This window comes from Zea mays, chromosome 6, assembly GCF_902167145.1.
Source record: "Zea mays cultivar B73 chromosome 6, Zm-B73-REFERENCE-NAM-5.0, whole genome shotgun sequence".
NCBI classification, from domain to species: Eukaryota; Viridiplantae; Streptophyta; class Magnoliopsida; order Poales; family Poaceae; genus Zea; species Zea mays.
The window spans coordinates 135,621,827-135,634,834 of NC_050101.1; the positions used below are offsets into that span (position 1 = coordinate 135,621,827).

The 13,008-nt window shown below is 41.0% G+C and overlaps 2 protein-coding genes and 1 long non-coding RNA gene across 5 annotated transcripts; 2 read left to right on the plus strand and 1 right to left on the minus strand.

Moving 5' to 3' along the window:
• The first annotated feature begins 1,099 nt into the window (after window positions 1-1,099).
• Window positions 1,100-2,391, plus strand: LOC103630046 (uncharacterized). Of its 2 annotated transcripts, XR_554790.2 has the most exons (4): window positions 1,100-1,167; window positions 1,275-1,353; window positions 1,704-1,772; window positions 2,108-2,391. It is a non-coding gene; the product is annotated as an uncharacterized lncRNA (long non-coding RNA). The 2 variants fall into 2 exon arrangements; XR_002263229.1 differs by lacking the exon at window positions 1,704-1,772.
• Window positions 2,392-3,333: 942 nt separating this feature from the next.
• Window positions 3,334-4,614, minus strand: LOC103630047 (NAD(P)H dehydrogenase (quinone) FQR1). The gene is made up of 2 exons (XM_008651137.3): window positions 4,390-4,614; window positions 3,334-4,257 (listed from the first exon to the last, which is right to left on the minus strand). The coding sequence occupies exons 1-2, from the start codon at window positions 4,410-4,412 to the stop codon at window positions 3,636-3,638; spliced, it is 645 nt and encodes a 214-aa protein (XP_008649359.1). The 5' UTR covers window positions 4,413-4,614; the 3' UTR covers window positions 3,334-3,635.
• Window positions 4,615-8,758: 4,144 nt separating this feature from the next.
• On the plus strand, window positions 8,759-12,748 carry LOC103630048 (serine/arginine-rich splicing factor RS2Z33). Of its 2 annotated transcripts, none has more exons than XM_020539494.2 (7): window positions 8,759-8,925; window positions 9,433-9,584; window positions 11,009-11,048; window positions 11,213-11,308; window positions 11,469-11,659; window positions 11,746-11,907; window positions 12,300-12,748. In XM_020539494.2, exons 2-7 carry the CDS (start codon window positions 9,439-9,441, stop codon window positions 12,457-12,459), a joined length of 795 nt encoding a protein of 264 aa, XP_020395083.1. In that variant the 5' UTR covers window positions 8,759-8,925; window positions 9,433-9,438; the 3' UTR covers window positions 12,460-12,748. The 2 variants fall into 2 exon arrangements, with proteins under 2 accessions (XP_020395083.1, XP_008649361.1); XM_008651139.3 differs by lacking the exon at window positions 8,759-8,925 and adding an exon at window positions 9,270-9,348.
• The last annotated feature ends 260 nt before the right edge of the window (window positions 12,749-13,008 follow it).

Genomic DNA, 13,008 nt, shown 5'->3' on the forward strand with positions numbered 1-13,008 from the left:
TATAATAAACATAATATATCTTACAAAGCCAAAACACCCAATTTAGAAGAGGTACTAGTACTATACACCCCTCCGTTCTTAGATATATAATGCTCTTGACTTTTTTGAAAACTTTGACCACTCGTTTTATTAAAAAATGTAAAAATTTCAAGTCATACTCAAACAACCTTAAGTAATAAAACAAATCATAACAAAAATAAATTATAATTCGTGATTTTTTGAATAAAACAAACGGTCAAAATAGTTTATTTAAAAAGTCAACAGTGTCATATATTTAAGAACGGAGGTAGTATCATATTTGTCGTTCCTATGTTGAATCTCTTTATATGCAACCTATTATCTCTCTACTACAGATTACAGAGAAAGTATATAAAACTTATATATATATATATATATATATATATATATATATATATATATATATATATATATATATATATATATATATAGTATTAGGAGCCCTGGGCTTCCAGCAATGCATGGAGCCCCTGCCACCTACCGACCGGGCCGACCAACCAGGTGTGCAGACCGCACCAGACCATTTTTGGTTTACTGTCCCCGACTGCTTACGCCAAATTAACATATGAGTTACGATGATGTGTGTTGCCATTTATGCAAATATAGTTTGTGCACGATTTAGCTTTCTGGGCCTACGAGAACTTTTATTTGATGGCCCATTTTACCCACGCATTTCTTTACCCTAACTGCTCCCATCTTTATCTCCCAAAGGCACGTAGCCGCCGCCAGTTTCTTCTTCCCCCATCTTCATCTTCCTCGCAGCGTCGGTGCTACATCTCCAGACTGCCCCTGCTCCGTGCGGACCCACTCTCCAGCGCGACTGCACGGCTGTTGTTCCCGCGGGTGGAGATGGCGGCGGTCAACCTCCTCGCTGAGTCTGCCGCGGTGCGCTTGAGGGCGCCGGCGCCGCCGGGCGCGGGGGAGGAGCTCGCGGCCAGGCTCACGGAGTGCGGGTTCCCCACCACGGCGCGCCGAGGCGGAGTGGTCGCGGGGCTGGGGAGAGCGCGCGCAAGTGGAGGGAGATGGCGGTCAGGAAGGAGGAACTCCTACTGCGGAGCCGGGGCCGAGTCGCGTGGACGATCGTCGCGCTTTGCTGCGGCTCGCATGCGTCCCACATCCTGCACTCGCTCGGTATCCATGTCGGCCACGGTGAGTTACCACGAGACATTCATATCGTGATCTGATTTTCTGGAATAACAGAGTGATGTTTAATATTGGCGTGAAGGGCCCCTCTGATGAGTCTACCTATGGTTCAGGAACGTTTTTTGGATCTGTTGCATAATCCTTATGTGAAATGTGGCATTGCTACAACTGCTTTGTTTGGGCTTGGAAGAGGTATAATCGACTCCCAATGTTTCCTTATATTGTGCATTAGTGTACCGTTTGCAGTTTACATGTTGTTTTGTTCAGTGGTGTGCCGATGGATAGCCACTGCTGTATATTTTTTTAATGTTCAATCAATTTCTAAGAATTGGAGTTGGCGACTTTGAGCAGTGACATCTATTGGGAAAAACGTTAGATTTTATTTTAAAGGATGGGATAAAGATAAATATGTGAAACATACTAACTCTAATGTCAACTTCTTTACTTTTGATCCATGGATAAACGATGTTTGGAACCAAATCAGGATTTTGTGCAGGTATCATCAGCTCAATACCATCATCATTCTTGATTTTTTTGTCCAGGGATTAACAGACTTGTCCTGAAGGGCATCGAGCAAACTGGCTCATCAGTTATGTAATGAAGTGATGCAAGTAAGGGTGTGAAAGTGTGCCTTCAACTAATAACAGAAAAGAAGAAAAGAAAATAGAGAATTGAACAACTTCAGGAGTACTTTAGAACAATGTACAATAAAGTATGGTTGCTTCTATATTAATTGTAGGCTAATGTTGTCTATTAATTTACAATGATATTTTTTAGGGAAATACAGTAGCGAGAACTCTGTTGTGGCATAAAACTACCTATGTTGCTCTGTCTCTAAAAGAATACCCTTTTGGCTTATTCAGATGTATAGCCAGAGTGACATTATTTTGGGGACAGGTTGTATATTTTTATATATAATGGTACTTAATTTAATCTTTATTCCCAGGTCACGGAGGCTGACATTGAAGAATTTGAAGCTAAATATAGAGGGTCAGATTCTGAGAAAACGGACTTGAAGGAACTCTACACAAAATATAAGGGCAACATGAACAGGAATAATTATCTCTTATATCATATTGTAAAATCTGAAACAGTTCTCATGTAGATGGTTAGCTTGCATTTTACGCTACAATTACCTCAGATCACTTCTTGTTGTATCTTACACCAATTTACGAAATTTCTTGATGTGTTTTATGACAACCTCATGCGCTGAGAGATACATTCGGTCTACATTCGTTATTATGAAACAGATGGACGATTTACGCTAAAATTCATACTCATTTATGTTGTTTTGGTTCACGATTTACGCTTAAATCCGTCCGAGCCAGAACCCGCGCACGACCGGTGGCGCGTGATTTTCGCGCCGTAAATTACCTACGAAACAGGCATACGATTTACGCTAAATTGTGTACTCATTTATGCTGTTTTAGCTCACATTTTACGCTAAAATATATTTGAGCCAAAACCCGCGTACGATCGGACGCACGCGATTATTATGCCGTAATTTCGGGACCCATTTACGGTTACGAAACAGATATACGATTTACGCTAAATTTCGTACTCATTTACGCTGTTTTGGTTCATGTTTTACGCTATCATGTTACACAACGTTATGCAGTCGTAAACGGTGTGCACATGGTATATATATATATATATATATATATATATATGAAAGATCTCCGTAAATGTGTAAAAGAGAGTGAATTGAGTGATTAATTAAAACTAGTGGCGAACCTAGAATTTTTCGAGAGCATAGGTAAAGACAATACTCATACTATAAACATATAACTTTGCCCAATATTTACTGATATTTAAACTATATTTTACTGCTTGCTGCATATGTACAGGTCTAATGGAGGAGATGGGCAAGAGCCCATGCTTGCCCCTATATGGGTCCACCAACGATTAAAACCTTAAAATCGTAGTAGGGCTAAAAAAACTAATAAGCAAAAGCAAAATATCGAAAAATTGCAGCTGCCAAGATTTAAACTATATTCTCTAGGAAGAGAACACATATCTAACTACTGCAACTTATATTGATTTATGTTGTAAAAAACACAAACTTTCTCCGTCTCAATAAATGATTCTTTATAACTCATTTTTTCGTCCATATTTATTTAAACTTAAATGATAATGAATATAGATATCATGCAAACTATATTTATATGTTACTTAATAAATGTATGATAAATCTAACATAAATTATATTTTGAAACGTAGTGAGTATTATAGAAACCATACACATACACGGGAAACTAGTAACAACAATGCAGTCTTGGTATGACGTGCGACTCAGATCTTTTGGTGTATGGAGCCACTTATGACATCATGTATAGGAACAAACAAGCTGATGTAGTACATAATACGTAAGTACGTACTTTACTATTCTGTCGCCAATATAAAACCAATTATTAATTATAGAAACAACAAAGCATGGAATAAATAAAGACCGTCTGAGTAGTCATGACGACTGATTAGGCCAAGGCTTCGGCAGCGAGGGCTGCTGCTCCGGCCTTGAGCTTCTTGGCGATGCCGGCGAAGTAGGTGCCCTGGTGTCTGGCCATGGCGAGCTCCACCTCGGTGGGCGTCCTGCTGCCATCGGCGCCGGCGAAGGTCCCAGCGCCATAGGGGCTGCCACCCCTGACCTGATCGATGCCGAACATGCCGGCGCCGAAGGTGTAACCCACGGGCACGAAGAGCATGCCGTGGTGCGCGAGCTGCGTGACGGCGGTGAGTGCGGTGGTCTCCTGCCCTCCGCCCTGCGTGCCTGTGCAGAGGAACACGCCCGCGGGCTTCCCCGCCAGCGCCTGGCCCTGCCACAGACCGCCTGTGGCGTCCAGGAACGCCTTCATCTGCGCCGCCATCATGCCGAACCGCGTGGGAAAGCCCAGCAGCACGGCGTCGGCGTCCGCCAGCTGCCGCGGAGAGATCACCGGGTGGTCCTCGCGCGCCGGCGCCGCGCCCATCTTCCCGAGCACCTCCTCCGGCAGCGTCTCTGCCACGCGCCAGACCGTGGCCTCCACGCCGGCCACCGCGTCCGCGCCCTTCTTGATCTCCTCCGCCAGCGCCGCCACGTGGCCCCATGTCGAGTAGTACCTGGTGGATGGTGTGTCACGGGCATAGCGTTGTCATTGTCAAGCATACTGTGGTCTGTGGTCGATGAAGTGCATGGGGCAGATGAAATAGATTTGCTCGAACATATCAAGTCTATAGTATCGAATTGCTTACACGATGTAGATCTTGGTGGCCATTGCTTTGCTTGACTTGTGATGTTCTGCACACAGCACACAGACACAGGACAGGAGCTTGTCCTCGATCTGCTTTGCGCTGAGGTCTGCTCTGATGTGGTGGTTGATTATTTGATTTATAGGGGGAGGGCATGGGCAGGAGGCAGCCGGAGAGAGGGGGGTGGTTTGACTTGGACCACAATGGTCGATGGCTGCCGGACCGTCGGCGACTGAGTGTTTGATTTGGTTTGACAAGTTATTTCCAACGAAACAAAAGCTAACAAGTTAAGGCGCCAGACGCTGCCATGGCGTCATCCTGACATCGCGTCCAGACGCTCGTTTCATATGGTAGCAAATGGGAATGATAAGTTGAAGGCCCGTTTGGTTTGTGCCTTGCCTGCCAGGCAACGGATGTTACGGATCTCAGCCCTAGGCATTCGAAAACGTTGCCCGGTAACCAAACAGCCCTTAAACCTGATTACTAAAACCAGATCCACCAGCTGTGTAGGTTCAAGTCTTTGGCGTATTAAGGTATGTATAATCTAGATTCTATGTTGTGGTTCTTCGAACATTAAATTCACTTAAGAAAATTGTTCATACAGTTCAGTGTAACTAAGGGTCTTTGGTTCGCTGCCTAACTTGTCACATTTTGTCTAACTTTTTTGTCTAAGGTTAGTTCTTCAATTCAAACAATTAACCTTAGCCAAAGTGTGGCGTAATTAGCCACGAACCAAACAAGCACTAAATCTTGTATCTTATTCACTAGATACTGTTCATTTATGTGGCTTATATAGGTACAATCCTATATTAAACTTAGAGAAACATGTTAGAGTCGTTCCTTCACCAAGGTATGTTTTGTGTTTTTTTACTCTTACCTCTTTAGATACTCTTAAAGATATAAGTCATTTATGTTGGTTGTACATGTGGTAGACTTAAAATTAACTTAAATTAGTTAAGCCTGTTTTAATGGAGCATAATAAGAGATCCAGGCGTACTTTATAATATGCATTTAAATGGTTTCAAAAATATAATATTAATCTAAATTAGAAATAAAATGGTTTATCTAAATGTCTTCTAAAGGTTCGCAATTCTGTTAGAAATTTATGTATTTTCAGTTTTAATTTAATCCAGAAAAAACAGTGCGATGTATAGGATGACATGCATGTGCATATGTGTATAACTACTCGCGTAAGCAGTAAACAATAATGAAGCATGCACAAAATATGAAGAATAAATTATACCCTGCACAAGGACCGATGCTTGAGGCGTCAGTCGTTCCATTTACACGAGACATCTCGTATGTTTGTTCGATCTAGCCGTACTAAATCAGGGCGAGTGACCAACATTTTTTATAGTGTGTTAACCTTCGGTGCAATTTGTTTGGTAAATTTAGTGGAGGTTATGAGTGTGTGGGCGGTTTCGTTGGGTGAGTTTTGCAAAGTTTAAAATGGTGGATATAGATTGAATACTGGATATTTAGACTCGGATACGGATCAAATCTTAGCCCTCTTAGGGCATGTTTGTTTGTCCTAGAATTCACCCAGGTCATTACAACTTATCAAAGCTTGTACTACCTTTGTTATCGAATATTTTTCGTCCGCTAGTTTATTTCTGAACTAAAACGCAACAAATAAAAAAACAAAGGGAGTATAAATTAGACAAACAATTGAACTAAGAATCGTTCTGAATGACCGTTCCTTAAAAACCATGGTACTTTTCCCTAAACCATGTATCCTCGTTCATATTTTTATTTGAGAAAATGGCTGATTCCTCTCGTACTTTTGCTTTCTTCCATGTTTTTTTTGACCGGGTTGTTTTCTTCCATGTTAGCAATGTCTGAAATTTAGCAAGGTCTGAATGTAGTACTGTCTAGGTTTTAGCAAAGTCTGAATTTAGCAATGTCTGAATGTGTTTTTATCAAGATCTGAATGTAGCGTGGCTGAATTTTTAGGACAATCGAATGTACCAATGTATGGCATTCTAAAAGTTTGAACTAGACTCTGTTTTCAATGATATTCTAGGTTGTATCCTCCTGGTGGGTTTCTAAATTATCTACAACGCCCACCATTTTCTCCATTCGGTCAAGGTCTTTAAGGGTGTCCAAAAAAATCCCATTTTTTTTGGTGGTACTCAGAACTTTGGTTCTTTCTCGCCACATGATGAAGAAGAAAAATGCGACAATTGACATTGACGATGCAAATGTAGTCGAGGTTGATAGGAGTGCTAGGAGGCTGCACTGGACACATGATGAAGAAGTTGGATTGGTAATCAACATTCCTTTTTTTCTGTATTAATTTCATGGTTGAGAATGATACTTATGAGATGTTTGGTTTGATGAATCACTCTATCCAAAATAAAGTGGTGTATCATGGGTCCATTACTTAAATTTGGTGGGATGACTCCATTCCACGTATTAGGAGTTGTTTGGTTAGGGCTATTTCAGCCCGTAATCATTCACACTGCTATTTCTTTCCGTTGCTTCACATTTGTTTGCAGCAATCCGTAATCGATCACGGCGCGATGGGATAGCGGGCTGTAGGATTTCATTGCCTCTCCCATGGCAGTGGTAGCCGATCCCGCGCAGAGCTTAGCAGATACAAAATACAACCAAACAAATCACGTGATTACTTCCACTGCAACAACTACCGGCAGCAGTTCGCTCCGTTCCCGTTGCAGCTGGTCGCGTTGAACCAAACACTACCTTAGTACTAAACAACTAACTATAAGGAATGAGGTTGTGATGGATTAACTCACTCCATTTCATAAACCAAACAAAAAAGTGAGGAATGAGAAGATGATGGATTACACCATTCCTCAAACCAAACACTCCATTAGTTTATTTCTTGTCTATGTTATAGGCAAGTGCTTGGTTGAAGCGTTCTAATGACCCAATCGACGGCAATGGCCAGAATAATGAGAAATTTTGGGGGTCAAGTTACAGAAGAGTTTAACAGCAACACACCAGCTGATCGTAAGAGAGATATTAATGGACTGAAGCAACATTGGCAGCGTCTTAAGTCAACAATTACCTATTTCAACAATTGTTGGTCTCATGTTCTTAAAAAGCATGGAAGTGGGATGTCAGATGATCAAGTGATGGATGAGGCATTGAAATTGTTTGAATCAGAGAAGGAAAAACCCTTTACGCTGATTCACCGGTGGACTCTAAAAAATCAACCAAAATGGTGTGCACATGTGGATCTGATGGCGAAAGAGAAAAATAAACAGTCAATAATGCACGCTGATTCACCGGTGGACTCTAAAAAATCAACCAAAATGGTGTGCACATGTGGATCTGATGGCGAAAGAGAAAAATAAACAGTCAATAATGCATTCAGATGGTCTTCAGATGTTACATATGTAGAAAAATAAACAGTCAAAAATATGATATTAAGGTCCTGTTTGGGAGAGCTTCACTTCAAAAACTTCAGCTTTGGTTTTCCAGTTTCACTATAAAACAGCTCCAACAAATTGTTAAGGTGAGTTTCAGGAGCGTTTGGTTTGTATATGGACTCCAATTTCTATAGTACAATTGATTTGTGTGGGTTTCCTTAATTACCCTTGATGATTAGTGGGTTGTCGCCAGAGAGAACGAAAGTTGTATGTTGCGTAACCAGTGGCATGGTGGGTAATTTTCGTACAGCTTCATGAGGAGATATAAAAACAATGTTTTTAAAGCACCATCTAAGGAGCTTCATGAATTTCATGAAACGGGCCTCTAGTTTCGATTTTTTTTAAAAAAAACTAAAGCTCGTGGAGCTGGACCTGTTTGGGTTGAAGAAGTTCGAACGAAATTGAAATTCTTGAAGTGAAGCTCTCCCAAACAGGGCCTAAGGCTATGTTTGGGAGAGCTTCACTTCAAAAATTTCAACTTCATTCCAACTTCTTCCACCCAAACAGATCCAGCTCCACTAGGTCTAGCTTTAAAAAAAATCGAAACTAAAGGTCAGTTTCATGAAATTCGTGAAGCCCTTTAGAGGGTGTTTCAGAAACACTGTTTTTATATCTCCTCGTGAAGCTGTACGAAAATTACTCACCATACCACTAGTTACGTAACATACAACTTCCGTTCTCTCTCGCGATAGCCCACTAATCATCAAAGGTAATCAATGAAACTCACACAAATCAATTGTACTATAGAAGATGGAGTACGTATACAGGTCAAACGCTCCTGAAATCCACCTTAATAATTTACTGGAGCTGTTTTATGGTAAAGCTGGAAAACCAAAGATGAAGTTTTTGAATAAAGCTCCCAAACATACTATAAACATCCTAAGTGGCAGTCTTGGATTTTGGAGCACAACACCGTGCATTGGAATAGCCTTACATTCCTTACCATTTACATTCTAATGACAATCTATTCATGTACTGGCCCATGTCAATTGCAGCTCGCGGGCCCTTCAAAGTTTAAGCCATAAACCCCGGGACGAGGGCGGCTACGCTTCTCTCTCTCTCCCCTCTTTGCCTCGCCGCAACCGCGCCCGCCTCCTCGTCGCCGACTAGGGTTCCGGCGACACAACCGCTCGCGTCCTCAGGAGTTGCGTGCCCGGACCTCTCGTTCGAGTACACCGCATAGCATTCTCATACGTGGATTTTGTGGATGTATGAATGCATGATCATTGTTCCATTCTACTAGTTTAGTCAGAGGTTTGCGGCTTCTTTGTGGAATCATCTGAAATGAGAGCCGATTAGTTTCTGAGCTGATCGAGATTTGTCCTTATTTCTGGTCATTTAAAATTCGTCTTTCTGATTGACTTGTTATGCTCTTTATGCTGCATTTTTGTTTTCTTTGGTTTCTTTTGCCAAGAGCATTTTAGGATTGCCGTAAATCTGTTCCTACCAGGTTGACTAATTGTGTGTGGGGGGGTTGGGGGGGGGGGGGGAGGCTTTAAAATTTACACAAGTATATTCATGTGTGTTATGTATGGATCTTTCACGGTAGCAGCATGATTAGGGAAAGGTAGGCCAATTATCAGGTCCTTTGTATCAACCAGGTCCATGCAAGTTTTATTTGCATGTAACCTGACCTTTTATTTTCTTGCAGCACATAATGTCTCGATACAATGACCGATATGACCATAACAACCGATATGATCGTCATGGTCGACATGGAAGTAACACCAAGTTGTACGTGGGCCAAATTTCTCCATATACCCGGACACAGGATCTTGAGGACATTTTCAGAAAATATGGGAGGTGAGTACACTAGTTCCGAGCTTTGCCTTTTGTATTTGTAGTTGGAGTTGCTCCTGAATGTCATTGATCTGCACCAGTTGGAACTGATTCTGAAAGCGAGTCACATTATTATAGAAAAGCCCCACCTCTGTTGTTAAATGTATGACATTTAGGACAAGCTAATTAGTTCAAAAACAAACTTATTAGCATGTCCTAGACATTGTATATTTAAGAAAAGAGTAATATATGCACTGTCAAGCTTCCAGCAATTTGCTCAGGTCATTTGTTCTGTGACATGCAATTTGTATAATAGCTAAGAGTACAACTTTTGGTTCTTCATCGTTGGTGTAGCCAAAATTATAAACCCCAATAAAATGGATTTTCCTGTAGCTATGATCAATGCTTACCTTGTGTATGGGTACATACTCAGTTTGAGTATGTTTATATACTTGTGTTAGATACTCTAAATCTTGCTACATGGAAAATTTTAAACAAGGCTATTTTTTATAAATTATTATAATCTTTATATATATATATATATATAATAATAATAATAAGTAGAACCATAAAGTAATGTATAATCACATACTTGACATATATAGTTATATACTACCATGGATAGTTTAATATGATCACATACTTAGTATACATCAATTGGTCAGGCCATATACAACCTAATTTTTTAGATACACATGTGGCAGTAGCTACTAGCAGAAATAGAAAAGGAATTTTCACACACATGTGTATTCCCTTCTGGTGTAATGGATATGTGCCTCTTAAAAAAGACCAGTCTAAAAGAAATTTTGTGACTTTATATTAAAAATAAAATAGGCACCCAAATTCACCTCTATGAAGACTCTTCCTAATAGAAGTATGTTGACTGGGCTGTGGCTGATGCCTGTTATGCCTGCTGCAAATAGGTTTCAACTGTTTCTTATGAAATTGTGACATGAATATAAACAGAGTTGATTCTGCTTTGTTTGTCTTTGCTAACAATTGGAGAACAAAAGCTTATGGTTTTGGTATTACTTTCCTGGATGATTCTGCTGATATGTGGTGTTATTAGGTGTTGAATTTATTTTTTAATTAATGCTTCTGCATTGCTATGCTGTCTGATCAATTTCAGTTTTGCTTGGCCTTTTGGTTCCCTTTTACCATTGTAAATTTCCATCGCATACAACAATCTCTTATGAGTTGTAATAATCTTGTTGAAGGCTTTTGGGCTGTCACCCTACTTCAGTGTCTGTGGTGAGAATGCCATTGGTGGAATTGGTGTCTGCTGGTCCACATTTTAGGCAGATATTAGCAATTATTTTTAAAATTTCTTCCATCTTTTTATGAAAAGAACACTTGGCAAAGTGGTGTTCAGTTTGACTACTGGCTGGTGTTACATTTTCAATACTTGAATCATGATGCGTTACTGTTTCTGCCAACCATTCTCCCAGATTGCGCAATGTGGATATGAAGAGGGAGTTTGGCTTCGTTGTAAGTAGAACTAGCTACTTCCCTGTCACTTAAAAGAAGAATTCGTCACTCCCTAAATTTGCAAGATGCCCTCCTGCAACCTTTCTGATTAATAATCAGTATTTAATTATGTTTTTCACATTTAAAGCCACCCTTGTGTCTTGGTTTGCTGGATCTTACCGCAGGAGTTTACTGATCCTCGGGATGCAGATGATGCAAGACATGACCTTGATGGCCGGATATTTGATGGGAGTCACCTCATTGTTGAATTTGCTAGAGGGGTGAGCTGCTAGCCTGCTACTGTTTATCACTGTCCTCTTTAAGTGAATGTTTTACTAAATTCTATGCCTTTGTTTTGTGTTTTGGAGTTAAACTAGAGCTTTACTGAATAGTCGATATCTTCCCTAGTCTAAGTAACATGTTTGTTTTGATTTCCCTTAGGCCCAACGTGGTCCAGGAGGTGTTCCTCTAGATGGCAAAGGACCATCTTTTCCTGGCCGCTGTTATAACTGTGGAATGGATGGGCACTGGGTTCGTGATTGCAAAGCTGGTGATTGGCGAGATAAGTGCTTTCGGTGTGGAGAACTGGGCCATATAGAAAGAAACTGCAAGAACAGTTCTAAGGATCTGAAGTATTTCCTGGAATTTCCTAACTACCTTGCATGTTCCTTTCTCTTTAAGTATCTACACGTTTTCACTGTAAGGTTCACCAATACAGGCGTGGGAGGAGCTACTTGAGGTCTGCATCTCCTCACCATGGGAAGGGCCGAGGGAGAAGCTACTCAAGGTCTCTATCTCCTTACCTTGGAAGGGGCCGAGGGAGAAGCTACTCGAGGTCTCCATCTCATTATCATCGCAGGGGCAGAAGCTGGAGTTACAGGTATCGCATTAAACCTTGGTTGGTTATCGTGTGATGCATAGTTGCTTGTGTGCTTGTTATGGATGTAATGCTACTGTGAGGCCTGCCAAGAGGGAAATTGCAGTTGTCGTGTTCCACTTGTGCTATATGTTGATGTGTTGGAAGTACTTCGATTTGATTAATCTTGCAATTTTCTAATTGGTATCTGATGCTGTTAAGTAATGCCAAAGTTAATTGATTATAATTATTGCATGTTAAACACAACTGCATTATATGTAAAGAAAAAGTTTCCAAACAAAAACCTGTCCTCCAAGGGGGAAAAATGGCTCTACTGAATTACTTTATACAATGCAAAGTATAGGAAAAGATGTGTCCTCGGATTCCTAAATATTCCTATTTTTTCCAATTAACAGTCGGTCGCACTCGCCAAGGAACAACTCTAAGGCTTATGGTGAAGAATTGCCATCAACTAGATCTGGTTATAGCCGCGGCCCCAGGAGGAGCTCCCCACCGATGGAGCGAGCTGAATGCAATGGTGGTAGCCCCATGAGAGGTGAAGCTCGGGGGAAGTGACAGCGACCTATAAAATCACTCTGGGATTGTAAAGTGTCAAACATTTGTTCTGAACTTTTTGGTGACTATGTGCTGAGACTGAACTTCGACACCAGAAGAATGTTTAGCGGTGGGTTGTAAATTCTCAGTAAAGCTCTCCTGAATGTTGTTGGTTATATGCCGAGGCATGTGACATGATGCCTGAAGAGTTTAGCGGATTGGTGTTTGTGTAGAATATTGCCTCTGCTTACAATCAGAGTCAACTATGAATTTAAGTTGAATTTGTAGAAGTATAATGTCGTGTTCAACATGGTAGGAGGCTCTGGACGAGCTGATTTATCATCAGGCCATCACAATCACAAGTGGTACGCCATATGCCGTGGGGGTTCTATGTCCGTGGCCTAGGTGGCTTGTCTGTAGTCAAGCCCACTCGTGCGTGTGCATGGAGCCCTTCTATGGGAACATAACAAAAAATGAGGGTTAGGTGATACTAAAGGATGCAATATAGGACAAACAATTTGAATATTGAGACATTGAGCATGAAGGGTAAACAAGAAAGAGATGCAATGC